Source organism: Zonotrichia leucophrys, chromosome 5 (genome assembly GCF_028769735.1).
Source record: "Zonotrichia leucophrys gambelii isolate GWCS_2022_RI chromosome 5, RI_Zleu_2.0, whole genome shotgun sequence".
Taxonomy (NCBI): Eukaryota; Metazoa; Chordata; class Aves; order Passeriformes; family Passerellidae; genus Zonotrichia; species Zonotrichia leucophrys.
The window spans coordinates 43441816-43469670 of NC_088175.1; the positions used below are offsets into that span (position 1 = coordinate 43441816).

Genomic DNA, 27855 nt, shown 5'->3' on the forward strand with positions numbered 1-27855 from the left:
CTGTCTGGTGCTCAGCTGTGCTCCTTATGGGTATCTCTGATGCTGCTGTGGGCTCCTTCTCTGCAGGAAGGACTAGGGGAAGCTCATCCCAGCAGCTCAGCTAAAGCCAGGCCAGGAGTGAAAACCTGCTCTGCAGCTTTTTTGGCATGGTCCGTTCGCCTAAAACTTGATGAGCTTCTTAGGTAATCCTGATGCATTCTAGAATGTGCTGTGCAGGCTCCATCGGTGCCTTTGAGCAGGAGGTGAGGTGTGTAATGTTAGCAGAGCCCTGCCAGTGCACTCAGCATAATGGCTTTATTGGAGTCATTCAGGTGCCTGAGCTGCTTCCAGGCAGGTGTAGGCAGACTTCAAGGACAAGATAAGAGCATATCCTGAGCCCTTGCAATCAGTTGCTTGAGCTGGTAACTACTAAACAGCAAGTTAGGGAGTTTTGGTTGTTTGTTATTATGTTTGTTGGGTTTGTTGTTTTTGTGAGGGTTTTTGTTATTGTTTTGTTTGTTTTTTTGCAGCAAAAGGCTGCAACTCCTCCTCCTTTCCCCCTGCTCTCAGAGTCCTGTGAGAAGAGTTTTGAGGTATGGATGCCTGCCTGCAGTCCCTGCAAAAGGCAGCAGTGGATAGCTCCAGCTAGGAGCACCTCGGGCTGTGCTTGTGCCTGATGGCTTTGGCGTTAGCAGGGAGCAGGGGCCCTGCAAAGTGCCACAGTCTGCTCCACACCGAGGGCTGCTTCTGAGGCAGGGAGGTATAAAGGGAGGAGAGAGCTTTCCATGAAGATGCTTCCTCAGGCTAAACAAATGCTATCCTGTGTACTTCCCAGCTGAGGCTTAAAATAGAGATAATAAATTGATACATGTTGTGTTTTGTTTTTGAGCTGGTCTTCAGTCTCCAGATTGGCTTTTAAGTATCCTGTTGCTATGGAGAAAGAACAACTCTCTCTATGCAGTGGGTGAGGAGAGCAGCACTCCTCACAGCGTGGTGCTGTGCTGCCTCTTCATCCTGCAGCTTTTTTTCCCGAGGAAATACTGCTGTTACTGGTGTGCTGCTGTTTGATCTTGTCTGTTCTTGTGATTGATTTCCTCCCCCCTTTTCCTCGTGCCCTTTATGAATGCGCTTTCACCATCTCTGATTTTCATCTCCTCTGCCTTTTTTCTCAACGAGCACTCCCTTCAGTTCCAAATGAAAATTAGGCTGTTTGCAAGGAGTTATCCTCTCTCTCCCAGACAATTTCTTTTCTGTATTTGTGGTCGGTGGGAGATACCAGATTTGCGCTGGGCACAGGAAAATACTTTGCTACTGATACATCTGCTTCTCTTCCTTCATTGTTTTTTTTGGAAGTGAAAATGAGCCGGCACTCTGGCTCTACACACACAGCAGAGACAAAGGGTGTTTATGGAGGTTGCAGCAGCATTATGCATCTGCTGCTGCTGACTCCTTAGAGCAGCAGAGTGTGTCTCAACAGGCAGGCATGTCAGGAGCTGGACATGTCTGGTGTTGGTGTCGCTCTGCTCCGTGTTGTTTCCCTCACCTTGGGCTGGGTGCCCAGGCAGTGCAGGCTGCAATGCAGTTTGCTCACAGGTCATCTCCCCGATGATGAGGTGATGTCTGTGCTGGGGGGAGCGAGGAGGAAGGCCAGGCCCAGGTGGTGGCAGGGAATACAAATGCACAGCCCCATGTACCCCCTCTGTCCTTGGGACGTCAGGGGAAGGAGCAGCTTGTTCAGCCCTGCTGTGTCAGAGCCCTGGAGCTGCACATTCGGGTGCATTGCTGAGGCTGTATCACTGAGAGCTTTTGTTTTTATGCTTCTCCTCCCCTGCTGCTAACTGGGGAACCAGTTAGGAAAATAAGAATGGTATTTTAATTGGAAATACACAAATGAATAGGGAAAACTTGGAATGAGCCAGAGGAAATGCTGTGAAAGCAAATTCACCTCCTTTGCTGGTGGTTGCTTGATATCTAGGGACTGTTCCAGTTATTTTGAAAGGGCTCAGCTCCCAGTGGGACTCTGAAGTGAACAGGCCGCTTTTTCAAGGCCATCTGCTGAGCTTCTGGGTGCTGCTCATTTCTGGAGACCTCTGAAAAAATCTTGTTGTCTACTTGTTTTATCAATGAGAATGCCATGTGCATACCAGATTGACCCAATTTTTTCCCTTTAATTTGCTGTATTAAATTGAATCTGTCTCCATTTTCTGAATTATCTCTGATCCCCTGCGGTGTGAAGGAAGGCTGCTCATCTCCTGCTGCTTCTCTGAGCTGATATTACATTGTTGAATTGCTTGTTGCTCACAGCTACTTCTGTGTGTCTCTCCAGCCAGGGAGGTCTGAGTGTGTTGCTGCTCTGCCCCTAATCCTGCAGTGTCCATGGTTGTCTGCCTACCCTTGGGTGGCCTCATCTTTGGGTCTGGCAGTCTCCGATGGTGGTGCTTTGTGCAGCCCAGAAAGCAGTTCCAGGAACAAGGCTGGATTTACCTCAGGGGAGTGCAGCCATGCGTGGAGGGCAGGCCAGTGCTCCAGGCAGTGACAGATCTCGTGTCAAAAGGCTGCCTCTGGAGAAACATGACACGATTCCTCTGGTGGGCTCCACCTGCCCTGACCCCCTTGGCAACCCAGCCCTTGTGTCAGTGTGAAGTGCAGTGGCTTTCTTGCTTTGTTTACAAGGAAGTGGGTTCTCAATCACTAATTATCAGCAGTCATTGTTCAATGTACCGAACAACAGGGTGTTGAGAACATAGGGCATTACAGTGTCTGGTATTCCCATCAGGGGCCCTTTTGGTACTACCAAAAGAGAAATACTGTTAGCATTTCAGTACTGTTGGTATTGCTCTGAGGTGACCTTTAGGTCACAGTAGGTTGGCAGTGCTTGAAGTGTTTGCTGTCATGGTCATCTTGTGAGCTGAGAGCTCAGTGATCCAAGTGTGAAACTTGGCAGAACAATCTCGGAGGCTTTTCCAGGATTCTCTGCTTGTGTCTCCATGCCGACACTTCTGTTGCTGGGCTACTTTTTTTGGAAAACGATCTTCTTGTTACTGAAACAATTATATTCAGTGATATCTCCATGAGCAAAGTGCTCTGCCACGCTCCCTTGGTGAGGCTGGAAAGGGAGAAGGGAAGAAGGGCACTTTACAATTCAGCTTTCAAATGGTAGTTGCTAGAAAAGGAACTGTGTGCCTAGAAAAAAATTCATTCTATGTTTATGAGCAGATTTAAGTGTTTCAGAATCAGACTTAGAAAAAAATGTATATGTATACATAGCATTAAAATAATTGGTGTATTTCTGTAAAAACAGATACCTACTTATCTGCTGAAGGGAATTAAGGAATGCAAATGCTACATCATCATCATCTCTGCTGGCAGGATCAACCCAAGCATGAAGCTGGAGGTTGTCAAGATCTCTTGTTCCTGGGATACAAATTGACACAATAAGATGAAGCCTAAAATCTCACAAATAACACAGATGTGAAGAATTTCTGGTTTCTTTTAAGGCAAATAAGATGTTGTACCAAGGAGTAATGGTTTGATATGTCCATATTTTGATTTAAACCTATACTTAGATGTTTTGGGTATGTGTGTATATATGTAGGAGTGAACAGGTTGTCTCTTTTGAGCTTGTGCCTTTTCCTGTTGGAGATGACAGGAATTTTTCTGTGTTCTGCAGGTTACAGTCCCAAGTCCTTCACTGGGGCTACATGTTATGGTCATGTAGTGATAGGTTGGACAAGAAGACTTTTTTTTTCTCAGTACCAGGGCTTAAGCAATATGTTCTTGAAGGGCTCAGTCTATTGTTTAAGACCTTGGAAAAGGATGAGATATCAAGGCCAGAGCTTCCCCACTCACATGTATTTAGGACAGTTAAGCCATGGAAGGCAAACTGCATCCTATCACATGGCAGAGTTTGGATTGCTCCTCTGTAGGAGCCCAGGAGACAATCCTTTCAGCATTTCAAAATGCTTCCCTGGTCCTCTAACTCACCTAACCATTAGGCACTTCACTGAATGAAGGACAAATGGCTTATTTTGACAAGCACTGTAACCTTTGTTTCAGTGGTTTTTTTTAATCCTCTCAACATGTCTTGCAATAAGAGATGTTTGCAGACTTGCAAGTTTGTAAAATTGCAGTTATTTAGGAAATTTATACAATGTGAGCTGCAGCAGTTTCATCATCAGTGCGAAGCCTGTAGCTGGGAGAAGGAAGAGGAGGAAAAGACCTTGAAGGGCTATCATTTAGAGCTTCTGTGCTGGTACATTTTGAGGCCATATCCTGATGGCTCAGCAGCCAGCAAGGCTCAGTCCCTCGCTCTGTGGTCTCTGTGTCAGCAGGGTGTTTAATATGACAGTGCTTTTTGTGATAGGAGCTGCTGACTTCTGGGACTACCAGACAGATGGTGACTACGTGAGAACACGTGTAAGTGGCTGACACTGTAGATCTTGTTTTCCCCAGTTGTCGTGCTGCTCAGGATGCAGTATTTAGGGCTAGAATCAGCATAAAGGGTCCTCTCATCAAGAAAAAAAGGAAAAATAACCATCCCCAACCCAAATCAAACCCAAACACATTGAGGCCTCATGGTTCTGAGGCCCTGAGCTATAGGGAGCTTGTGAAATGTCCTAGTCTGACAGGTCTGCCAAATTTTAGAGAAGGCAAAAATAACACTGCAGAGTAAATTTCCGGTGAGGAGTCGAGAAGTATGGTATTATTGCAAAATTCAAGCTGTAAATAAATGTGGATCTGTGTAAAAAGAGGACTTTGGAAGCAAAGGAACTCAGGGGCCCAATGTATATAAATAAAGCAATTTGCAATTTCTTACATCTCCCAGTAAGGACAAAGGAAATGACAGTATCGTCTCTCCTCATGAGTGTTTGAAAGCTGCACTGTGGTGCTGGATTCCTCTTTGGCAATCTTTTCTTACCCAAGTGGCCGAAATCTGTCATATTCCAATGGACAGAAACAGAACCTGATTTCAGGGGGTGTAGTTGACCTTTTTCTGAGACGGATCTCAGAAACGTCAGCCTTCTGACGTTTGTTCTTATATCAGCATATCTGCAGCTTGTGGAAGTTTAAATATTAAAGCATAATGTCTGAATCATAGCAACCCTTCAGTGTCCAATGAGAAAGCCAATCTGTCATATTCACATGGTGTGTTTTACTCCATCTGCAGAAAGTAGCTGTATGTGAGCTTTTTAAAGTAAAGAAAAAAACTGAAAATCCAACCCTTTTTGAAAATTACACTATTTTTCAGCTGGCTAGTGCATAGGATTTTTTGCAGAGTAACATTGAGTTTCTCAGCAAGAATGAGGATTTTTGTCTGGAGAGAAGTGTGAGTGGAGGAAAAGCAAGATACCACAAGTTTGCTCATCTCAACCAAATTTCCCATTTTTCCAAACTTTAAGCTGCTTCAGAATACCCAGTTGCTTCCAGCTGTCTCTCTGGGTACTGTGCCTGGTGCAAAGTCTAAGATAGCAGTGCAGAAATTTCAAGGCATGGGAGTAGTTGTAGTAGTAGGCACTCAAGCAGAGAGGTTAAGCAGATGGTCTCCAGAGGTTCAGACTAACTTGTTCCGTGTCCTGAAGCTGTTCTTGCCTGGGATCCATCAAAGTTCTGAACAGTAAGTTGGGTGTAAAATACAGACATGGAAAAAAGGAGAGTGGTGAGGCCACACTGGCTTTCAGGCAATAAAAATTACATAAATTAGCTCAAGTGTCACGACTAAACGGAACTTTCATGAGGATGGGAGGCTGGGGGCACTGTACTCCAAATGTCACTATGTCATTCTCACTTTCCCATAGGCTGTTTGTCTCCAAAATTTTGGAGAGACAGATGCCTGGGTGGAAGGACATTTGGAAATAGTTTGGTAGCCAGTGGAGATGCCCAGGCAGCAGCTAAACCCTTAAAAAGTAACAGGAATGGAGCACTGTCATATTGACCTTCTGAGCCAAGGGGAACTGCTGTACTGCTGAGATACTGCTTTTTATTGCTGAAGGGGTAAATGAACGTACTTATTTAGCAAAATACTCAGAAATTTGGTTGTATATTGCACTGCTGATGAAACTGGATAATGGTTTTGTTCAGGTTATTTTTGCATGGTGGGAGAAGGGACAATGTTGTGTACTTTGTGCGAGCCTTTCCAAGACAGGGTGTCACTGTCCTGACCTGCTGTCCTTGGTTGTCTCCTAAGAGAAGGTGGTTAAATAATGCTGGAGTTGTATGACAGGAGTTTTGTAATGTGAGTAAATATCATCTGTTTAGCTGTAAGCAAATAAATCTTTTAAAATATCACAGTGGATACCTTAGGGGAAGAAGAAATAGAGCTACTGCGTAATGCTTACACAGTGGGATCCTGGTTTGGGGGAGGGCTGTGCCTGCAGTTATTATGTCTTCATGTTAATTACAAAGCCAGGAAAAGGAAATGGGAGTATTGTTGGAGGAAATCAGTGTATTTCAAGTTTAGTTTAAAAATAACTAACACCTTTAAAATCTTGTACAGTTGATCAGGAGATTAGTGTCAGGGTTTTTTTAGAACACTTGAATCCTGACTATAACAGTGGATACAGACAGCCATATTCTTGACAGTGCTGGTGTGTTCTGGGAAGCAGAGTGTGGAAAATCACCCCTACTCGATATCTCTGAAGCTGAAACCAGATAAGTCTGGCCTCTTTAAAGGACATATTGTTCCTGCTGTCACTCATATCTCTTCTGACATTGGTACTTCCAATATTCTGATTCAAGATCTCAGAGCAGTAAAGATTTATGGTTGGTAGGTCTGAGAGTTGGTTTTCTTCCTGAATGACTTGTCTGAATGAACCACTGGAGTCCTACCAGGAATGCTGAAACAGAGGAATATTGTATACATGAATGGAAATTAATTAAAATTTTAAGATAATAATTTATAATGTATGACTTTTGTCATGGTTTCAGCTGGGATAGTGAATTTTCTTCCAGTAGCTGGTGAAGTGCTGTGTTTTGGACTTCAGATGAGAAAAATGTTGATAATACTCTGAGGATTTAGTTCTTTTGAGTAGGCTGTGAGAGGGGGCATAAGGAACTGAGAGGGACCATGGCCAGGGTCAGCCAGCCCAAACTGCTCACAAGGATATTTCATACCATATGGCATCATTCTCAGCAAAAATTTGGGAGGGGAGCTGCTGCTGCTTAGGGGACTGGCTGGGCATCAGCTGGGGGGTGGTGAGCACTTGTATTGTGCATCACTTGTTTTTGTGTATTCTTCTTTTATTATTATTATTCTTTCCTCCTTTTTTGTCCTATCAAGCTGTCTTTATCCCATGACACAAGTTTTCAGAGCTCTTTCCCATCCCACTGGGGGGCAGTGAGGGAATGCCTGCCGAGTTCAACCACAACTACATTAGAGAAAAAAATGCACCTGTTTTTTCACAGTATGGATTTCTTGTCTTTTCAGCTTTGCTTTGCTGTTTTGTGATCCAGAATAGAGAGCTTGTTAACTGTTTATTACTGTACTGGTAGTCTTAACATTGTCCTTAGTTATTTATAAAGAATGATTTAATAGAGTAATAGTAGCATTAACCAAGTCTTGCTTATTGATTTCCCGATATAATAATAAATAAGTGTACTGACATAGTTAACTGTACAGATAATTAGTGGCTGCATGTTTGGAGCCAGATGCTCTGCTATGATAGTAGTGAAATAAGTGGAGATTTGCCAGCAAATAACTTGGCCTGTTTTCTGTTTGGCTGTCTGGAAATGCATTTTTACTTTGTAAGCTCCAATGTTTTGAAAGATCTGTCTGCAGGTATGTCATGGTTAGATGGAAGCTCTAATTTCTAGCAAGCAGCAGATGTTTAGTGTGTCTAGTGAGTGACAACACTGGCACTGGGCTGATTGTCACATCCTTAATGGACGTATCCCTGGTCAATGGTCTTAAGCCAGTAATAATCAAAGACCTGATTTATTGAGTTGAAGTGGTTGCTTTTTTTGAAGGGGGAGGAGGTAGGGCATATCGATTAATAAATTAAAAAGCGGCTTCCTACATGCACAGGATTTTAATTTGGGAAGCTGGTATCTATTGCTGTGTGGAATAACAATTTTAAGTAGCTGAACTAGAAAAGTGCATGCTAACATTGTTTGTGAATAAATTAATTCTTAATGTTGTAGAGCATAGCTGGATGCAGGGAACATTAAAAGAGCTTGACAGTATGTAAACCAAGATTCTGGTGTCCAACAGGAGGTAAAATTCACTTTATTCTAATAATTGATTAAAATTTTATTAGCAGACTTTAAGATACTGGTGGGGCAGCTCTTCAGGGATGAGCAACCTAAACATGTGCCTTCCTGTTTCCATAGCAACACATCATTTTCATCCTTTCCAGGCTGCTAGGATTGCATTGTGTACTGCAAGAGTATTAGATTCAGTAGAGCTATATTAACAGCTCAGTATTTTCCCTAAACCTTGCTATTAAATATTTTCATTTTGGGTGATGATTAAAATAAAAAAGTAGTTGTGATTATTGTGCGTTTTTGAGAGAAATAAATCGTGACAGCAGAGCAGGAAATGAGACCTGGCAGCTGGGGTAAAGTGTTTTGGTCCCATTCCTTGACTGCAAAACTGGCAATTCCTGTGGCCATACAAATCCACTATGTCAATAACGTCAAGGTTTTTGCAGATCTAGCTCTCAGTCTGGTGGTAATTGTTAAAATCTTTGGAAGTGTTTTGGATTCATATTGTTGAAGCTGTTGGAGAGAACTGAAGCAATGTAGTAAAGGTTAAGGCTATAAATGTTGGCCATTAGCAAGGATCAATTTTCCAGCACGGTGGATCATGGCCTTGGAAGCACATTTAGAGGTGGCATTTTCAAGCTCGACGTAAGTGATTTGGTAACTTTCCAGGATATTTGCGGCAATTTCAGACTGCAGCATATTCATATTTTGCTGTGAGCTTAAAACTGTTCTGTTGGATTTGGAATGTCAAACTTGTCTATCAAGTCACAGAACTCTTTAAGACTGGGACAAAGGATATCAGTATCATTTTCACACAGTTCTCAGCTACTGTGAGCAGAGGAAAATCCTTTAAAATGCATATCCTTTGGATAGAGAAATACCTTTTAGAAAGATGTGTCTTTTGTCTTGTCTGTTGAAGATGAATAATTCAGTATATCCCTATGCAAATGTTTGTTACTCTATGAAAAAAATGTGTGCACCTTATTCTTCTCTTCATTTATGTAGTGTCAGTTTCCCAGTGATGAATCTTTGTCAAATACAGCCATGTGCTATAGTGTTTTCTGAACTGATTGCAAGTGTATCTTATGTTTTGGCATTGTGGAGGCTTAAATCACTGTTGAAACTGCGAATTTTAAAATGCTATTTTAATGTTACCGCTATACAGTTAAAGAAGCAAATTGCCACGAGGAAGTATTTAAGCAATGCATGGAGATGCAGATCACCACAATATTTTCCTTTGGCCTTTAGGATGCTTAATTTTCTGTTTCTCTAATTGTATAAATTTTTCCACGGGTTGTTGCAAGGCGTGTCAATAAAAATCGAGAGCTTTCACGGTAGTTGTCGCTATAGTTACACACTGCAGCTCTTAGCCTCCTGCACAGAAAGTAAACCTCCTGCAATCCCCTAAAATCCTTTATTGGCAGAGAAAGATTGAAAGAGACGCTGCTGGTGAGCAGGTACCAAGCAGATTCTCTGTTGCACTGATACATTTGCAGCTAATGCTGTCTTCATGCAGAGGTCTGCAGAAATGTTGCGTGGATGAGGATAGCAGGGAGAGCAAACAAAAGACATCTTTTTGGGGGGAAAGAGGTGCTGGACACAGAAAGAGGAAGGTAAGAAATAAGTGCCAAAATGAATTAAACAGAATCTCAGTTCATAGATGATGTCTCCATAAAAAAAGGAGGAAGATGCCTTTTACAGCCCTGTGAGCTGTACCCTCCACAGGAGCAGAAGTGTCACGCTCTCAGGATGCTGCTCTTCTCCTGACTCTGGAATTCCGTGCTTCACTTAATCCTCAGGGTCTGTGCAGCACAAGTGTGGAAATCAACACTGACTCCTAGCAATAGCTTTTTGTCTCAACAGATCCCATGTGCATTCAGGAGCCCTCATGGCTTTTAGCATGACTTCTCTGTGCTTAACTAGTTCTGCTTTCACTCTGTATTATTTTCTTTCCTCTGTCCTGAATGGCCATTTATTTAAGGATGTTGTATGAATTACTCCTGTAAATAGTGAACTTCTAAAATGTTCCCTGGGATAGTTAGATATCCCTGGACTAGAGATGGGGAAAAAAAGCACTGAGGAGCATTTTGCAAGGAAATAATTCCTTAAAAGCAGGCCTATATAAGTCACCTTTGCCTTAATGATTCCTTCCTTAAGTTCTTTTCATAACTGAATAAAGTAATATGGGTTTATTTCATGTCAGTCACCATGTGAGAAAGGATAATTAAGTGCATAATGTCTTATGTTAAATTTGACTGTTCATTTTTTCAAGTGTATTTTAAACACAGGTGAACCAAATAACACCTTCAATTTGGGGTTTTATTTTCACTTCTTTTCTCAAGTTCCAGATTTACAGAGCACCGTGAATCTAAACCCATGGATGATGAAATACAATAGAGATTTTTAGAGCTTTTTCATTATTTATTTTCATTACAGAACATCTGTGGGCTCAAGGTGAGATGAGACCATGCAGTAGACCCTTGGCCTGAAGAGATAACAACCTAAAGTAGCTACAATGAGGTGGGGAAATGTAGAAAGAGCACAGTCAGAGTAGCCTTTAGCCAGTAATGCTGCACTCAGAGGTTTAGTCCCCTGCTGTCTGCTGCTTCTTGTGATGGTTTCTGCCATTTGTCAGAGGGAAGGTCTGACCAGATCCCTTCAGAGCTCAGGAGGGAGCATTATAGTTCTGCTTTGTGCAGGGCAGTTCTTCCTCTGTAATGAGAAAGTTTGGAGCACACAGCTAAAAGGAGCAAAGCGTCAGTAATGGAAACAGATAGCTGGAAATGAAGGAATTAGTCATGACTCAGGGTTTTGCTTTCAGTTGCACTCAAACTTTTTTCCTCATGGCTTCTTTTTTCATTTCAAGGATAAGAAATTGGTCCCCTTTGCCTTTCCCATCAAGGCTTGCCTTTGCTTCTTAAATCCTGTTAAGACCTTTGCTGATTACCAGTTGGAGAAGCAGCTTTGAACCCATCCATGTAGCCAGGCTGAAGGAGAACTGGTTACCTAATCACACTGCCAGCTAAGGAGTTTTTGCGCCTCCTGGGACTTGGGTCAAGCCAGTGCACACTGACATGAGGCTGAACTTGAATTACATTGCCTTGTGGATGGAAAGTTGTGGTCAGTATCATGTTAGTCAAATGAAACTTTCAAAAATAGAATTATGCTTTGGGCTGAATACAATGTTGTCATTGTTTAATTGTCCCCTGGAGAGCCAAGAAAATTTCTCAGTAGCAAAAGCATCCAAAAAGCATCTCTTGCAGAGAAAGCAAGAAATATTTCTGCCTGAGAGAGCTTTGGGAGCTTTTTAAAACAAATAAAAAAACCCCAACCAAGCCAAAAAACCCACAACACCTAATTAAAAAAAAAAGAATTGAATTCAATAAAGTGCTGTGGGAACTGTAGACTAATTATTAGAAAGACTTCCTAAGAAATTTCTGAAAAAGATAACCTTTCATGCTGGAAAGTAAACAATTCCATGAGCAACCTTTCAGCAAGACATGCTGGCTAGGAGAGAAGGTGTTGAAAATCAGAGCAACCAAGAGTATTCAAACCATATTTCAACACAGTAATTTAAAGTGTTTGAAGCAGTAGCTACTACTTAAACATAAGAATAATTCCCATTTCTTCAGAAATTACTCCAATGTAATGTGTTTCCTCCATAATAATAGGCATTCTCATGCAGAAATCGGTAACAATCCATCAAATCCCAAGCTGAAAAAGCTTGGGAAGTCCCTTTGGTATATATTTGAATGAGCTAAAGATACCAAAGATGCAGTAAAACTAGGAAGGCACAGTTTGGTGCTGAAGGGGCTCCTAATGCAGAGCTCACCATCTTGCTATAGAAGGTTTTGTTAGGTTGACAACATTTAGAGTTTTCTGTGCATAGATGACATTTTGGACAGGTTACATAAGTATGTTCAAAATTGTTTAAAAATTTGAAATGTCAGTGGGTTTCTGATTTTGCCTGGGAAGCATCTAATGTTTCAGAAAGCTTAGTGTCTCCTGGCAGCAAGTTTGTAGAGCAGGTTGGGCTGGGCATCTGGGGCAAGGTCTGCTTGCTTTGACTTGAAACTCTGCCTGAGCTAGTCAGCTATCTGTAGGCAGTGGAGAGGAAGAGATGGGTAAAAGCATGGTGGTTTTGACTTCAGATATTTGCTTTGGGTGAGATGAATTCCGCTGTAAAACAGCCTGTTTGTCACTGGAGTGTCGGCTGATTTAGATTCCTCTGTGAAGGATGTCTGTGTGCATGCACAGGTACATACACCATGGATGTTTTGGGCTTAGGCAAGATGAATCCCACTCATAGAAACTCAGGTACTCCAAAACACCGGTGAACATCTGCAGAGGAATGTGTGCAGAGACAGAGATCGTGCTGTGCCACAAATGACAGAAATCATGTTGTTGCTGTCCATGCAGGGTCTGAAAGCGTGAAATCTGTTTAGCAAACATCCCTAGTTATACGTAGACTACATGTCTGTATGTGTACATAGAAATATTTTGCAAACACAAATATTAAGTGTATTATTGCCACTCATGTTCTAATCCTTTTTAATATCTGTTTTTGGACCAAAAAAAATGACACATGGTTAGCTGTGGTCATCTTGAAATTATTTGACCTGGATGGTTCTTGTATCCTTTGTAGTATTTTAAAGTATTTTTTTATTTTTAACCATTCTGTGTCAGTAATTATTACAGAGAGCTTTAAAATGCTGATAGTGCCTCCTCCCTCTCCTCCCAAGAAAAAGAAATGAAAAGAAATGAAAAGGCTATAAATCAGAGAATCCAAGCATTTTTAAATCTTTAGATTAATTTGCAACATGAATCACTTCTGCTAGGTTGATTGAATGCTTAAAATTCTTATTCTTGCTTCATCTATTCTTGAATAGATTTAAGAAACTTCCATATATTGGGTCTCACTGAGGTGGAGTTCATTTTCCAGAATCATGAGAATTGCATTTTGGTTCACCCATGAACAGAACTTAAGTTCTGTTAGTAAGTGAGCCTACAAAGTAAGGATCTCTTAGCTGTACTGTACAAGGAATATTTTCGTGATTGGTGTTCAGCAGGCCTTAAGTTATTACAAAAAGAGAAAAAAGCCATTTCAAAGTGATTTAAGAAAACATCTCAATATTGTCTGGCTTTGTTGTTTTCATATTTGGTTGTTCTGTTTTCCAGCAGTGTAAAGAATAAATTCAGCTTCTCTCATATTCCTGTTGCAGGTTAGTGAGAACTACTTTGTAAAGTGTTCATTTGTTTGGATGTTATATACACAGTTCTGTGGACACACAAGCATGTCATCTATTGCTTTTCTTGCTGCATACTGAAACTTGCTGTTTTACCAGAAGTTTGAGCTTGATTGGATTTTGGTTTTTTACACTATTTTCTCAGTATTATTATCTATCACTTTAAAGGTTTTCATGCTATTGCTTTTTCTCTTTGAGTAATGATAAATATTTGTTATAAGGCCAAATGTGGCTTTAAAATCTACCTAATCCTTTTCTGTCTCCCTTTCTTTCTAGGCTGCCTTCTATATCTGCTCCTGCTGTGTAATTAGTCTAGTGCCAAATATAAAATGGAAGAAACTGGCTTTCTGCATGGACACAGGAAAGAGCAGTTAGGCTAGTGTATGGAGACCTCACATTTCCAGTGCTGCTGTTTCCTCCAAAGTGAGGAGAGCAAAGCTCCTGAATTTTTAATTTGGTCAAATATTATTTCAGAGATTGAAGTATTTGTTTTGTTTATCTTTTTTCTTTTGAAGAATACTTTGTTATTCCATGTCTCTGGTAGATATAATCCTTCCAAAATGGTGTCAGATATTTCTGTCTTCAGTCTAGCTAGTTTCTTCTTCTCCCTGAGGTTATGCAGAGGATCAGATGGGAAAGTGCTGAGCGGCGTCTCAGGGACCCAGCTTGCCTTGTCCATTCTGGTCTCCAACCTTCTGGAGCTGGCATGGTGCCTCTGAATCCCTCTGCCCATCAGCTGTTCTCCCTGTTGTGGTGCCAAACACAGATTTTACTTTCCCGCTTTGGATCCTTGAACCTGATGCGTGAATGCTGTTTTCTGTACAGCTAATTTGCCAGCACCCAAAAAATGTAGCGGAGCAGAAACTTTCAGAAAACATCTCACAGCATTGGTTGCAGGAATTTTTCATCTCAGGACACTGTTTTGTGCTCATCTTTCCTCAAGGACTGAAAATAATCCCTCTGCTTAAGGAACTACCCCCAATTCAGAATTTAGGTGAATGTTCTACTGATGGAGGCACAGTGGTGAGGTGTCCCCAAAATGTACCTTGAACGTTATGTGTAAGGGATATTTTTTGCCTTTCCTAATCAGAACAACTGAAATGGTGTCATTTCCCACCCAGTGGCATCCCAAATTGCGCCAATGTTTTTCTCCTTGCCTTGTGCACTTCCAGGGAAGATTAGGTAAGAAGGCTGTGAAGGGTGAGTGTATGGATATCTGACCCACAGAGGAGGGTGAAGGTAGAAATATGAAGAAGCTGGGCTACAGCAAGGTTATTTTCGGACTACCTGGCCTGAATATGTAAAAAATGCACACCCATAATCTGCTCTGGGCCACTCAGGATTGGGATCTGTTTAGCCCTGAGTGTTGCTTGAAGTGGTCGTATTTTGCCAGCTTGGTTTTGAAATTTAAGCTTTGTTTTTTTCCATCAAGAATTATGGGTTTGTAATGAAATAGTTCAGTGAATAAAAGTAATAGAGAATAGGGTAAAATTGGTCCATGCAGATAAAAAAAGATAAAAGTTTGCAAGCTATGCTTTACATGTTGCCCAGAATCTCTGTTCTGCACCAGAAGTGATGTCAAAAGCTGTTTCCATCTAAGCAAACTCGCCTTTGGTTTTAACACGTATTGATGGCAGAACTCTTCTTTTGCTTAATATCAACAAGCAATTCCCCCAGACCTCACTCAACAGTCATGTATGATTTTGAAATGATGATTGGAGAAGCAGATCCAATCCTGCCTTATAGGCACTTTCCTTTTGAGGCTGTCTGCTTTGATTCTCTTCCTGACCATTTTTAATTCTTAATGGTATAGTACTTGTTTTTAATTATAGCTGGCTATAGAGTTCTCCCACTTTTTCTTTCATAGCCAGTTTTGACCATTTGCTTACTTTTCCCAGAACTCTTAGTGAAATGTGACACTAAGTGAACTCTTGCTTTAAAAATACATTTAAAAGAATAGAGTTTTTATTCCTATGGTCCTGGTCTCCCTAGCTATTGCTTACCTGTGGCGAAAATTCATGCATCCCATCTGGTACACATTATTTGGCTCATTACTTTGTGTAAGTTTCTCAACACAGTGATATGACTGAAGTTCCTGATCTTTTCCTAGCCCTTAAGAAATAGGAAGAGCTGGATCACTTAGTCCTTCTTGGCAGAAATCAGACTAATGGCTTAGCCGTGTGGATGAGTGTGGGATCTCAGCACCTCAGGACTGAGGTGCTGAGTCACCGAGACCACCCTTGGGGGGCTCGGGAGTCCTGGAATGTTGCCAGAAGTGTCTGGTGGCTGGACTTTGACCCTACATAGGAGACGACACCTGTATGAGGATAGGAGGATTTCACCGGGGTGAATGGTGAAGGGATTAGTTAATTAGAGGGTGAGACACAGGGTTTAGGATTTCTGTACAGGGGGGTTTAGAGAAGTAAGATGGAAGAATTGGGGCGTGTCCTGTTCTTCTTCTTCTTCTTCTTCTCCTCCATCTTCTGTGGTGATGGTGGCACTTTAGGATTGGTCATTACTAAAAGTGCACCGGGCAATAAGGGTAAAAGGTATTGGGGAAAAATGATAACTATTGTACACGTACCAATGGGTATAAAGATAGGTGACTGCCCGGAGGGCGAGACAGTGTGCTCATGGCTGGCTGCTGAGCAGACCTCTGTCGGGCCGAAAGAAAATCTTTTAGATAAACAATTAATAAACACAGAGACCGAAAGAAGAACTGAAGCCTCTTCTCGTCCTTTGATACGCGGGCTGCCCCAAGGCCACCTCGGGCCTTTCCAGGCCCTCCAAACAGCCGAAAACCGGACAGATGAGACTGAGGGTGCAGTTTGTGGTGTTAATACTTTTCAGTTTGTGTGAGGTTTAGTTGTGGGGTTGTTTGAATTGTTTTTATTCAGTATTGCCGTTGGAAATTAGCACCAGCCCAGCCATGCAGAGCCAACCTTGGGTAAGAGCATTGTGTTTCATCAGCCCTTCTGAGAAAACATGGCTTGCCTTTGGTGCCCACACTTGACGTAAACCTCTCTGGGGTTTGTGTTTGAAGTCTGAATCATGGGAATTTTTTTTCTTTTTTTTTTTTTATTGCTTGGTTTCATCTTTTGTCATAGCTCTGTCAGCTGTCTGTTTTCTTCTTTGAAATGGGTCCTGTTAGTTCACAGAACAATATTGTATGAGGCAGAGGGCAACAGTGGCTGCAAATGCCATCAGTGTGAATGTGATAACGTTACCACTTCTTACTTCGTTTCTAGGTGCTCAAATGACCCAACCCTTGTTGTGTCTGAGCAGGTCTAGAGCTATCCCATTCAAACTCCCACTCAGTGGCGAGTATAAGAGTCCCTGTAACAATAGGCACAGGCTGAGACAGACAGACGAGACAAGGCACATGACCCACAGGAGTTTTATTAGACGTGCGCTTGCACTACAGTACAGTGCAAGTAGGCACAGTTGAACCAGGTACAAGTGGGTTAACTCAAGTACAACAGTTGCAGCACAGAGAAAACTTGCAATCCACAAATCCTGCCCAGAAAGGAGGGTTAGTTCACCCCGAACTCTCTCTGACTTACAGCTATGCTATAGCTTTTATCGAGCTATGTATTTTAAAGCTCTCACAGTGCAGTACTACAGTGCTGTCACTGTTACAACTGCACTGTGACACTTGCAGGGGTGCCACCATCTGAGCCATTGTGATACACCAAGATCACAACTTGAAACTTTGCAAAATAAGGCATCCTAATATCAGCACTGCTGAGCTGCAGCTACTTTTGTTCTGTGGCGATGTTTGCGTAGCAGTGAGAAAATCTACCAGTTTAATCAGAAACTCAGCAACTCAGTCACCACTTGTTTCCTTGATTTCTCTCTTTGCATTTCTAACACTAGCTTATGACTGCTGGAATTGATCTCAGATTACTTGTTAAGCATGGGGGGGGAAAAAGCCCTCACTTGTTTAATATCAACAAGCAGTTTTTTTAGACTTCACTCAACAGTAATGCACATTCATATTGTGTGTCTTGAAATTTGACCAAAATGCAGCCTTGCAAATTGCTAAGGGACAATGAAAGGGAGAAGTTCAAAATAAAGCCCATTTAAACACAAAGCTATTTTACATAAGATGTCCATGTGGAAGGTTTACACATTTCAATTCTTGGTTCTGAGTTGGAGAATTGTGTTCTGCAGAAAAGGATACCTTCAGAGATAAACCCCAGAACACTCACTTTTGTTCAGTGCAAACAGCCCTTCAGAGGGAAGAGAATAGCAGTCAGAAGAGAGGAAATTGTAGGTAAGTGTAACCATATGGACTATCTCTTCAGTTTTTGTTGTATCATAAGTATTTTCTGTAAGTTGCCAAGGACTGACAGTCATCTATAGCCTGGTCTGTGTGGTTGCCTTAAAGTTCATGCTTATAAATAGACCAGTGTTCTACAAAGGGTCGCTGTATGAAATATGTTAAGCACCAAAGCATTTCCAAAATATCCTTTTCCACCCTAGCTGTTCTTCCTTGATGAGAGAATTCCTGAGAGCCCAGTGGGGTCTCTTGTTTTAGACTTCAGCCAGCAAAGTAGGAAGAAGCACCATTTCATCTGCATGCGCCTGCTCATCCTGCTGACTGTCCTTTCTCCTGCTCTTTGATTTGCTTAGTGCTGTGAAAGCTACATGTAGGCCTGGAATGCAGTTTGAGGGGATTCTCAGATTCTTGCTTCTGTGTTCATCTATGACTTTTCCTAGGCCTGTGCTGAAGATGCCCTTCCGTTCTAGGTCTTGGAGGTAACGTTGTAGGTCAGATGAATCACAGCTGTCCCCTCCTTTTGTTTGTGTCATCACTTAGGTCAGTTTGAAGTGTGTGCAAATTTGAGGTGGTAATGCTTTACTGCCCAGAATGCACGGGCACAAATGGCCCTGGCACCACATGGTCCCATGGGACACTTGGATAACTCACACTCTTCTAGGTGAGCTCTGACATTCTGCCTTGCGTGGGTGACCTCTTACTAAGCACTGGGTGTAAGGTATTTTCTGCATGTTCTGTTTCACATAGTACAGAGGGTCATGAAACTGCAGTCTCTAGCCCTGTGGTGAGACTGTGATTGTCTAGTTCTGGTCATACAAAGTTGAAGCACTGTGACACATTGAATGCCTGTCACTGTGAGAGGCAGGGATGTAAGTTCTGAATGAATATCACTCTCTGCCACGTCTGATATCCTGATGGAACAGACACTAGTGCCACGGTCAGAGCTTCAGGACAAATCTCTCCATTAATTAATTTCTGTCAGGTGTTTTTGTCCTGTACTTAAGTGACCAAAATTCAAAGATTTTCTTGTCTTCTACAGGTGTAGAAAAAAGCATCTTTAATGCTTAATCCTCTCTGCACTGCAGCTGCTTCGTGTATGATATAATCCTCATGTATTGTCAGTGGCCCAGTAACGTTCAGTCTTGCACAAAGTCGTGAGCCCAGGTTTTGTTCTGTGTTGAGTTGGAGATGCTTTCCTGTTGGGAAGGAATTGACAAGTTTGAGTAAAACCGAAACAAAAACCTTGTGCAGCACCTGTGAGCTTTAGACATAGTTAATACCATTCATGTTTCCCCATGGAAACAGAAATGTGAGCAGATAATCCTTGCAGTAGACTTCTGTCCTTGCTACCTACACAGAGCAAAGCAACCATCTCCATCCTACAGGGCTTCAGTTCCACCACAAAACTGCATGGGTGCATCTGCCCAAGAAATCTGTAGTTGCAAGTCTGTTGTTTTTTAAATCCTAGGATATAATTTTGCAAATTTCTTCCTTTTTTTTTTTGGTTTAAAATGACTGTGCATAGCTGAGAAGGAAAAAATAAATTGTATCATAAACTAGACTGAGTGGTAACCTAAACTGTTTATTTGATGTAATGTGGAGTAATTCTTTCGAATAGATACATATTAATTGTGCAGTGAGCCATTCAGCTCCTGCTTTGAAGTGCCCTGCGAGAACAGAACAAAATTTCTATTGTCATTGTAATTTGGCAAGATAGCACTTCCTCTAGGGGTGGGCTCAGTTATTTGCCTGATGCTAAAAACAGTGCACAGGAAAATGCACAGCAGGCTTGCATGGATCTGCTACAGCTTTTTTTGCTAAGTGACATCTTACTGTGTTTTTCCCCACTTCTCTGCATTGCTGGATGTGGGGCTCCTTCTCCACAGACAGTTCGCAGGCTGTGGCAGATGTGCTACATTTCCCTTGGAAATTATCATAGATGTGATTCCTTTCCCTTCCCATTTTGTAACTCCTGGCTACTTATATGCTGTGGAAATGAAACAGAGAAGATTAGATGTGCTCTGTACTGCTCTTCTGTTTGCTGTTTGTGGGGTAGACACTGACATGGAAGTACAAACTAGAAATTAGACTTTCCCAAGTGAAATTTAAGTGCAAAGGAGATGTGTAGCCTCATTGCTGCATTTTGCTGTACTGCACATGCCTAAGCTCCCACTAGGCATATTGTATTCTCAATTTGATTTTCTGACTCTCTTCAGTAGGTGGTTATGGATTGTAATTGGATATTCTGACAGCTGGCCTTGAGGCCGTGACCCAGTTTGAAGTCCCTGCTGTATTGCACAAGATACAAACCTAGCCAGAGAGAAGGTCCTATAACAAACCAGGGCTTCTGCTGGGGAAAAATAATAGTTCACATAACATATTAGTTTAGAGATGTCCACACAGTGCAGGCTTTGTGCATTTGCTGTGATGAATTGTTTGAGGACATTGAAAGTGGCTCTTTCCAGGTAGCAGGATGAACCACAGACACATGACCTGAAGTCAGCTCCCTTTTCACTTGTGTAAAACCTCTGCTGAGGGGACTGAGTGGTTTAGGTCTGCTGCCTGAGGAGAGCTACTAATGATGTCAAGGTGGAGTGAGGGCAGGTTGTTGACTGGAGGCTAACTTTGAAATGAACATGCCTTTAGCACCATGGCTTTGTACTTAATATCAAACACGTATGGTGTTTCTTACCTGTATATTGTGTTAGCACTGCAATGTGTCTGATTTTTATCCAGCTCACTCCCTTGAAAGCCAGACACACATTTCTGTGGGTTGAACAGCAATTGGATGGGCTGCCAGGAGCACATGACAGCTTGCTCCTTGAAAATGTGGAAAAATGAATGTGATTCTTATGGTTCTTTTATAGTTTAGGAGGTACAGCTGTCTATTGAGACGATGCCATCATACATTCCACTTACCAAGCTTTGTCTTTATTGAGATTTTGCCCAATGCCTAGACTTCCCTTTTAACTACTAATACAGTTCCATGTTTTTCTGCAGAAAGCCATTTATATCAAGCCTATTTCTTACAATTTAAAATTGCAGATCTTTTGCACTAATGGCAGAGTTGTTGCTATTAAAAATACAAAAGTTTAGAGGGATGCTTATTGCCTTTTATTTTATGTGACGCCCTGAAAACCAGATGGCCTGAAAAAAACAGAAAAACATAGTAATTTGTGTTTTGCAGCTCTCTGGGAGAAGTAAAGTCTAAATCTCCTTCTGTGTAGTATTACAGAAGGAGAGGTTTTAGTATTACAGTTCTTTGAGAGGTTTTTACAGCTTTCAGATAATCAAGGGAAGGTGGCTGAGATGCCTGAATTTTGTTTGTGGTCCAGCCCTGATGCTGTTTAAAGAGTTGTGACTTGATCTGCTTTGGTCTCCTACCTACTGTAACTTTGTCTATAACAAAAGAGTAGAGTAGCGCTAATTTAAGGTAAAAAAGAAGTAATAATTTGAAGTATTGTGGAGTTTTGCTATAGCCAATATAATAGAGCTGTACTAAAACATTTTAACATTTCCCTAAAATGTGAAGCTCTCTCTTGAATAACTTGACTTCAAGATACTTTGCTTGTCTGTAAGCCAACCTCTGTTTATTTGCTGGTAGAAGGAATGGGAAAGAAGAATCAGAAAAGAGAGCTTTTAAAGATTTTAGTGATAAGCTTCCAGGGCTACGGCTGGTTTAGAAGCAGACTGTTTGTAGCCTGAAGCTAGGCTACAGTGATATTTGCAGCTTCCTTGTTTCTAGTTTTCTTTGCTTTGCCTTCAGACCAGTTGTGAAGATGTGATTTAATATAACCTGTCTTCAGCTGCATAAAACTGATATGCCAGGGCTGGGACAATCCCCTGGTCTCCCTTTATTATCACCAAAGTGAGACAGACTTGATTTTCACACCAGTGTTTGCATGAGATGGATATCTCACTCTGCTGGAGAGATGCAGATGTCTCTGTTGGCTTTTGAGAAATACAGAGGCTAGTGATCTGTAGCTAAGTTGCTTGATTTTTTGGGTGGCTGAAGTTAAGTGCAGTGAATCTCACCCAGAGTGCCTTATTTGCCAACATTGATTCTTCCATCTGAGGATTCCACTCAGCAATAAGGAGCAACTCTAATTCTCGTCTTTCTCCAGAATTCTCTCCAGTCTTATTTTATCTTATCTACTTTTCTCTTACTATTTCTCTGCAGCTTTATTTTACCTAGAAATATTTATTTTACTCTTCTCCAGTTTAATGAAGCCCTAGATTGCTGCTGTCACTTCAGTTATCTTGAGAAAAGCCTGGATAATTATTGCAGACAGAAGGAGAGCAGTAGCCCCTTCTTGTGTTGTTTGACCAAAACAGATTTGCTCAGAATTTTGTTGTCCCTCTGTCTTGTATATTTAATATTTTGGGAAAAATCCTGCAGAACCTGACTCTGAACTTTGATTAGAGTTACTGTGAGTGCAACTGAAATTCCCTTGGGATTCTGCTGTGTTCCATGTGAATTCTGTGGGTTTGGTTTGTACTTTGAGTACTCATGTTTTAAAAGAGAAGAGTAAATGCAACATTATATGTGGTTTCACTAAACCACTAACATGGAGTAATCTTCCCTCACTTCACCAAACACAAATCCTTTGGTTTGAGAACATGCCACAGTGCTTGATCTAAATATTGTTAGAGGCAATTTGTAGATGTGCTAATACACATCATTCTAATGCTCTTCCATGCTGGGAAGGTCTGACACAGACATAGAAACAGAATTTTCTTGTGAAGGCATGTAGGGCTGCTGGTTCTGTGTTTTTATCAGCAATAAACTGGGGGATAAAAGCAATCAGAAATAAAAGAGGAAAAGGAAAAAAGAAAGGAAGGGGGACATGGGAAAAGGAAAGAAACCATTAAATGGTGCCCTTTGTCCAGAGGCTAGCCATTAGCTCTTCTTAGGGTCTGCCTTTAACTCTGCAGATACTCCTTTTATGTAGTTTTTGAAATAGATGCTTCATTACCTTCAATCTTCACTGACTTTCACATCTGTGCCAATGATTCACTCACTTGTTCCCTCCTGGCCACTTTGACTGCGCTCATTTTGTCCAGCCCACCTCCAAGTTTTGTTAATGTGCTGCTGTCCAAAAGATGGACTTGGTGTGTTTTCTGCATGTTCTGCTTTCTCTGACACAAGTCAAGCATCTGGCTATTTCTGTGTACAAACCTTTCACTGAATCTTCTACAGGCAGATGTGGTACAGTTGCGCCTTCCATTTGCACAGCAAAAATTCTCTGCCTTTTGGCTTTCCTGGTTCTGACTTGATGGTGATGAGAAACATTTTTATGGCCTGTCATTCCATATCTGTCAGCTGCCCTTTCATCTCTTCAGATTTCTGCCATCTCTCCATGGATGTACAAGGCATTTTTGTGTAAGACCATTCATAAATCCTACTTACTTTCTATTTTTCTTTTGCCAGTTTTCACTCTTGTCCCATTTCCCTGACCTTAGCGATCACTGGAATCATGTAGAAAAATCTATTTTGGTGGCCTTTTGACATGCTTGTATAGAAAAGACTCCACAATCATTGCTTTAGGAAAGATGTTCTTGTCTAGGGGATCCCTAGCTTGTAAATTTTTCTATGATGTTTTTTCAAAAGATGTTTCACTGGATATGTTTATTAATTTGAGAAGTTCATGTCCTAATGCACTGTTTCTCTGACTATTTATTACAACAATGTTCCACTGAGCAGTTTGTAATACAAAGTGACCAGAGCATTTCTGGTTTCCTCTCTCTTGTCCTGATGGGACAGGATGAGAAAAGAAACAAGAAACCCTTTAAACAGATGTAGTGAGTCTTCATAGAAGCATGTAAGTTGTTGTTGTAATTGCTGGTGTCTAGTTACAAAAAGTTATCACTGTGATCTTGTTAAAGTTAGGGCTTGTTGCATTCTCTTTTCTTTACATTTGTAAGCTTGGCTCATTCTGCAGGGTTCACATATTAACTGTGCCAAAAGATGTCTTTTCTTGGGTGCAGCTTCCTTGAATGGTTAGTCTGAGATGTGTCTCCAGCATGGGCTTGAGGTGTCTTTTTTTTCTGTGTTTTAATATTTACAGAAACGTTTTTACTTGGAACCTTACCAAAAAGCAAAATTCCCTTAACCTGTAGGACGCTCTGTTGATTTTTAAATGGGATATGTTGCTCACTCAGATTTTGGCACTTTTTGGCAGCACATGTGAGTGCATTTGGGGTGTAGGTTGTGCTGTCAATGTTGCACATGCACAACCATGAGAACATCTGGTGACTCCTGAGATAAGAGAGGCAGAACTTATGTATCAGGTGAGATGTGCCTTGCCTGCTGTGATTTTCTGGTGGTGCTTTGTTGTGTTCCACTGCCTTAAAGATTGTCAAGAAAATGAAATGTCATTGCTTAGTTACATCTGGCCTCAGTAATGTTTACAGTTCATTGCAGAAGAGGGGAACATCAATATACTGATAATGTAAAGAGAGCAGAGGACAGTGAAATGTTACAGGATTTGCAGGGAAGATAGCCCTGCTAGCTTTGCAATAATCTGTTTCTGAATTTTGAAAAGTAAAATTGTGACTGAAATTATGACTGAGATTAGAGTTTGTGAATTTTGGCACTTTTCTTCTCATCATTTGGAATCCAGAATGCTACTTCCTGCTGTTATTACCTGCTGCTTTTCAAAAATAACAATGGCATCACTAACATGATTATATGGCAGGATGGCTTTTTTTTTTAGTACAGAAAGTCACAGACACAGTCTCTGGCAGCTAAATAAGGAATAGAAAATAGCGAAGAAATAGCACTTGTAGTTCAGAACAAGGAGGTTTTGGTGGATTTTTTATTATGCCAGCCTTTTATAGAGCAAAATTTGCATGTTGTGCTTCAATAAAGAGTACTATGGGGTAGTAATAATACATGAATTGTTATTTGGGATATGAAAGAATAGATATTACAAAAATAAATAATAATGTGGAAAAGTAAGAATAATAAAATCAGTGGAATTATGTCAAAGCAAGCCCAAGAGGTGGGATGATTAAGAGTAGGGCATGCTGTTGAAGGCTTGTATTTAAAGGAAAGAGGTGATATGTGAACTTGAAGCTAGGAATGAAATGCAATGTGGCTGAACTCTGGCTTTGTGTTCCCCAGTCCTGCAGATCGTGCTGTGAATGAATAAAGTCACTGCTCTTGATTTATCATAATCCTGCTTGCTGGGGGAAACTTGAAAGAGATTCTACATCATTTCAGGGAGGGCTCTTAAAATGCAGAGAGATTTCTGTGGGCTCTGCATAAATACTGAACTATGTATTTACTAAGTGATTTTCAAGTGTCTTTGTTATTTTGATCTCTCTTCTGTTGCTAACACTATGAAACAGGATGGAGAATCAGTCATTTGGGTTTATTTACATTTTGAAGAAAACCAGAATATTTTTCCCACCTTAGCAGAATTTCTTAGAACCTAAACAGAAAATGACTTGACAAATCTGCTCCTCAAAGCTAACCAAAGCTGTTGTGTTACTGTGGTGTTTATTCTGTATTTTCTGTCCTCTCTTACAGATGGCCAGTGCTTCTCTTGGGGATGGAATGAGCATGGGATGTGTGGTGATGGCACAGAAGCGAATGTTCATGTCCCAAAGCCAGTCAAAGCTCTTGGCTGTGCAAAACAGATCTTAATTGGATGTGGGGCAGGACACTCCATGGCCCTCTGTCAAAACTCCTCACTAGACCCAGCACACCTGGAATCATAACATCATGGATGTGGATGGAGTCCTTTGGATTGTGCAGCTCAGAGGCACTACAGGGGAGCTGCCCATGATTAACAGTTGGAAACTGCAGATATTTTTCCTAAATCCCAAAGGAACGACTATGCATAAAAAGCTGTAATATTTTAAAAAGTGTTTCCTGGGCTCTTGCCACAGGAATTGACTTTCTTACCCACAGACATTCTGCCTTGGTGCAATACAACTGAAGACAGATTTACATTTTCTTGTTCTTCTGAGAAGTCTTTGAGGAAGAAATTGACTGCTTAGTGGCTTACTGATGTATAAATTCAGTCTGAAGAAATAGTCTGACAAAGGTGGTTTTTGTTATTGTATCTTTACATCATGAAATGTTTCACCTGCCAACTTCTACTGCGGTTGTGACCTCCCAGCAGCTCAGAAAATTGTGTCACAGAGAAATGCCAGTGAAAGTGGCTAGATGCATGCACAGTTTTTAAGCAGAAGATTAGGATTAAAAGAAAAGAAGCAATATAATTTAGCAGGCTGGCAAAAAGGGAAAAGGAGGCCCTTTTGAACTAGCTTTGTCTTGATTAAACTGAAAGGAGCAATATTTTTCATCTATTATTTTCTCTGCCAGACATCAGTTTATAGATTTACAGGGATGCAGACCTGCGTAAGTTATTAACTTGCAAACCAAACCTGAAGTTTCTGAAGCTACTGCTTAGGGAAGAAAAACTTCTAAGAGCTCTTAAAAACATTCAAAAGGTTCCTATCAAAGGGCATAAGTCAGTTGTGGCTGCTGAGGACAGCTTGATCCAGTTTAGCTCCTGTGTTTCCATCTGCCTTGGAGTAGGAAGACATCAAAATCTAACCAGAAAGATTTTACAAGTTCTCCAGCCTAAAAGGCAGACCAGAATGCTCCTGATAATTTCAGGTTGGTTCTCACTTCTGTTTTGCAGCCCAGCTGATTTGCTGTTTCACAGCATGCCCACAGCACTTGTTCCAGGTGGGGGTTTGACAGAGAACATAGGCCTAGCACTTGTAGGAGAAAGGAACAAGTGTAAAATGTGATGTTTGCCTGTTAGTAGTAAAATTTTGGAAGCTATTTATAAAACTGGTTTTTTTTCCATACAAATACAGTGGATGCCATTAAACTGGATGTTTACCACCCACAACACTTACATTTGCTGTGGTATTTAACGTATTTCAAGTTCTAAATATAGAGAATTCTACTGTGTAGTAAATGCACCTTTTAATGAGACCTACTGTTGCTAAACAGTGGTTTAATTTTTAAAGCAGGCTTGCCAAGGAAGAAGCCTTACAGAATTGCAGAGTGCTCAGAGAAAGGCTCTTAGGAAATAGGACAGGAAGACCTTCTAATGATGTATCAGCTTACATATGAAAGGGAAGGAATTAAGGTGATAATATGGGCTGCATGGGTTTTTTCACCCTTGATTTTACAGCAGTTATAGTTCTTGGCTTCGCTTTCAAGAGTATTTTATTTTTCTATTCAGCAGATAAGAAACTTGAGCAGACTATGAAGTTGATTTTAACTATTACAGATACCAAAAGAATAATCAAATGGATCCTATGAAAAATATGTAGAATTCAGATTTCTGTTGTAAAATGGATTCTTTTAAAAATCCATGTGTTAGCTGTGGCTCTTCATGGCAATATACTGTTCCAGGCTGTGACCTCTTGCACTTTTAATTATCTAAGTTGATATTTATTGACTGTTCTCAATGCCACTTTCTGGATACAAAAGATTCTCTATTATATGCACTGAACAGTTTCTCGTGCTTTCTTTCACAGTTTTGTCTGATGTTTCTATTTATGATTTCTGCAAAATCTGTCTACCAAATAAACGTGTTCTCTTGCTTCAGTAATCATCTCCTCTAAATAAGTCTGTTCCTAGATTAATCATGCCAATATGTGCCTTACATGAGGTTTACTGGACTGGACATGTTGTGACTGTGTGTGCTATAGCTGTAGTTCATTACAGAGGAGTCCAACAAATTATGTAACAAATAAACGTGAATTGGGTATTTGAAATTGTTTTCAATTTTTCATTCCTGTAACATGAACACACTTTCGGAACGCAAGGAATGATTTGGGGTGATATGGTGAAGATGCAAAGGAGTATGTGAGTTTGTTCCTGGTCCTGATCTGGTGTTTCATATCTGCATCTGATCTTCCTCTTTGAAAGGCAGGAACTGCGTTTTTCTCTCCTTTGTTGTGCCTGTACAGCTTGAAGACTTGGGAAGTAATGACTTTTCTTGACGTAGTGAGGGCTTTGTCATCAGTCAGGGCTTCTGGTGCTGTAGTACAGAGTGAATTGAATTCATTGTAGAAGGTACATGGCTGAATGTCAACACCAAGTTGCTGCTCGTTCTTTCAGAAGTGAATGCCCTGTTTTGTATGTCAGTGGCTTTGTTTGCAGAATAAAGCACT

General features: G+C 41.1%; 2 protein-coding genes across 5 annotated transcripts in view; one reads left to right on the forward strand and one right to left on the reverse strand.

Annotated features, from left to right (window-relative positions):
- Nucleotides 1–27456, forward strand: part of SERGEF (secretion regulating guanine nucleotide exchange factor) — a 141656-nt gene extending 114200 nt beyond the window's left edge. The window contains exon 12 of one of the 3 annotated variants that reach the window (XR_010440551.1): nucleotides 25241–25300. Coding sequence is in view for 2 of the 3 variants with exons in the window: in XM_064714895.1 (XP_064570965.1) it covers nucleotides 25241–25431 (191 nt within the window). In the remaining variant the exon portion in view is untranslated. Of the gene's footprint in view, nucleotides 1–13700; nucleotides 15086–25240 lie in introns of those variants that run through there. The other 2 variants (XM_064714895.1, XM_064714897.1) reach the window with 2 other exon arrangements.
- The window catches only part of KCNC1 (potassium voltage-gated channel subfamily C member 1), a 123347-nt gene continuing 112299 nt past the window's right edge, over nucleotides 16808–27855 (reverse strand). For both annotated transcript variants that reach the window (XM_064714894.1, XM_064714891.1), the window contains one exon: nucleotides 16808–18902. In XM_064714894.1, coding sequence (XP_064570964.1) covers nucleotides 18721–18902 — 182 coding nt within the window. In that variant the 3' untranslated portion in view covers nucleotides 16808–18720. The remainder of the gene's footprint in view (nucleotides 18903–27855) is intronic.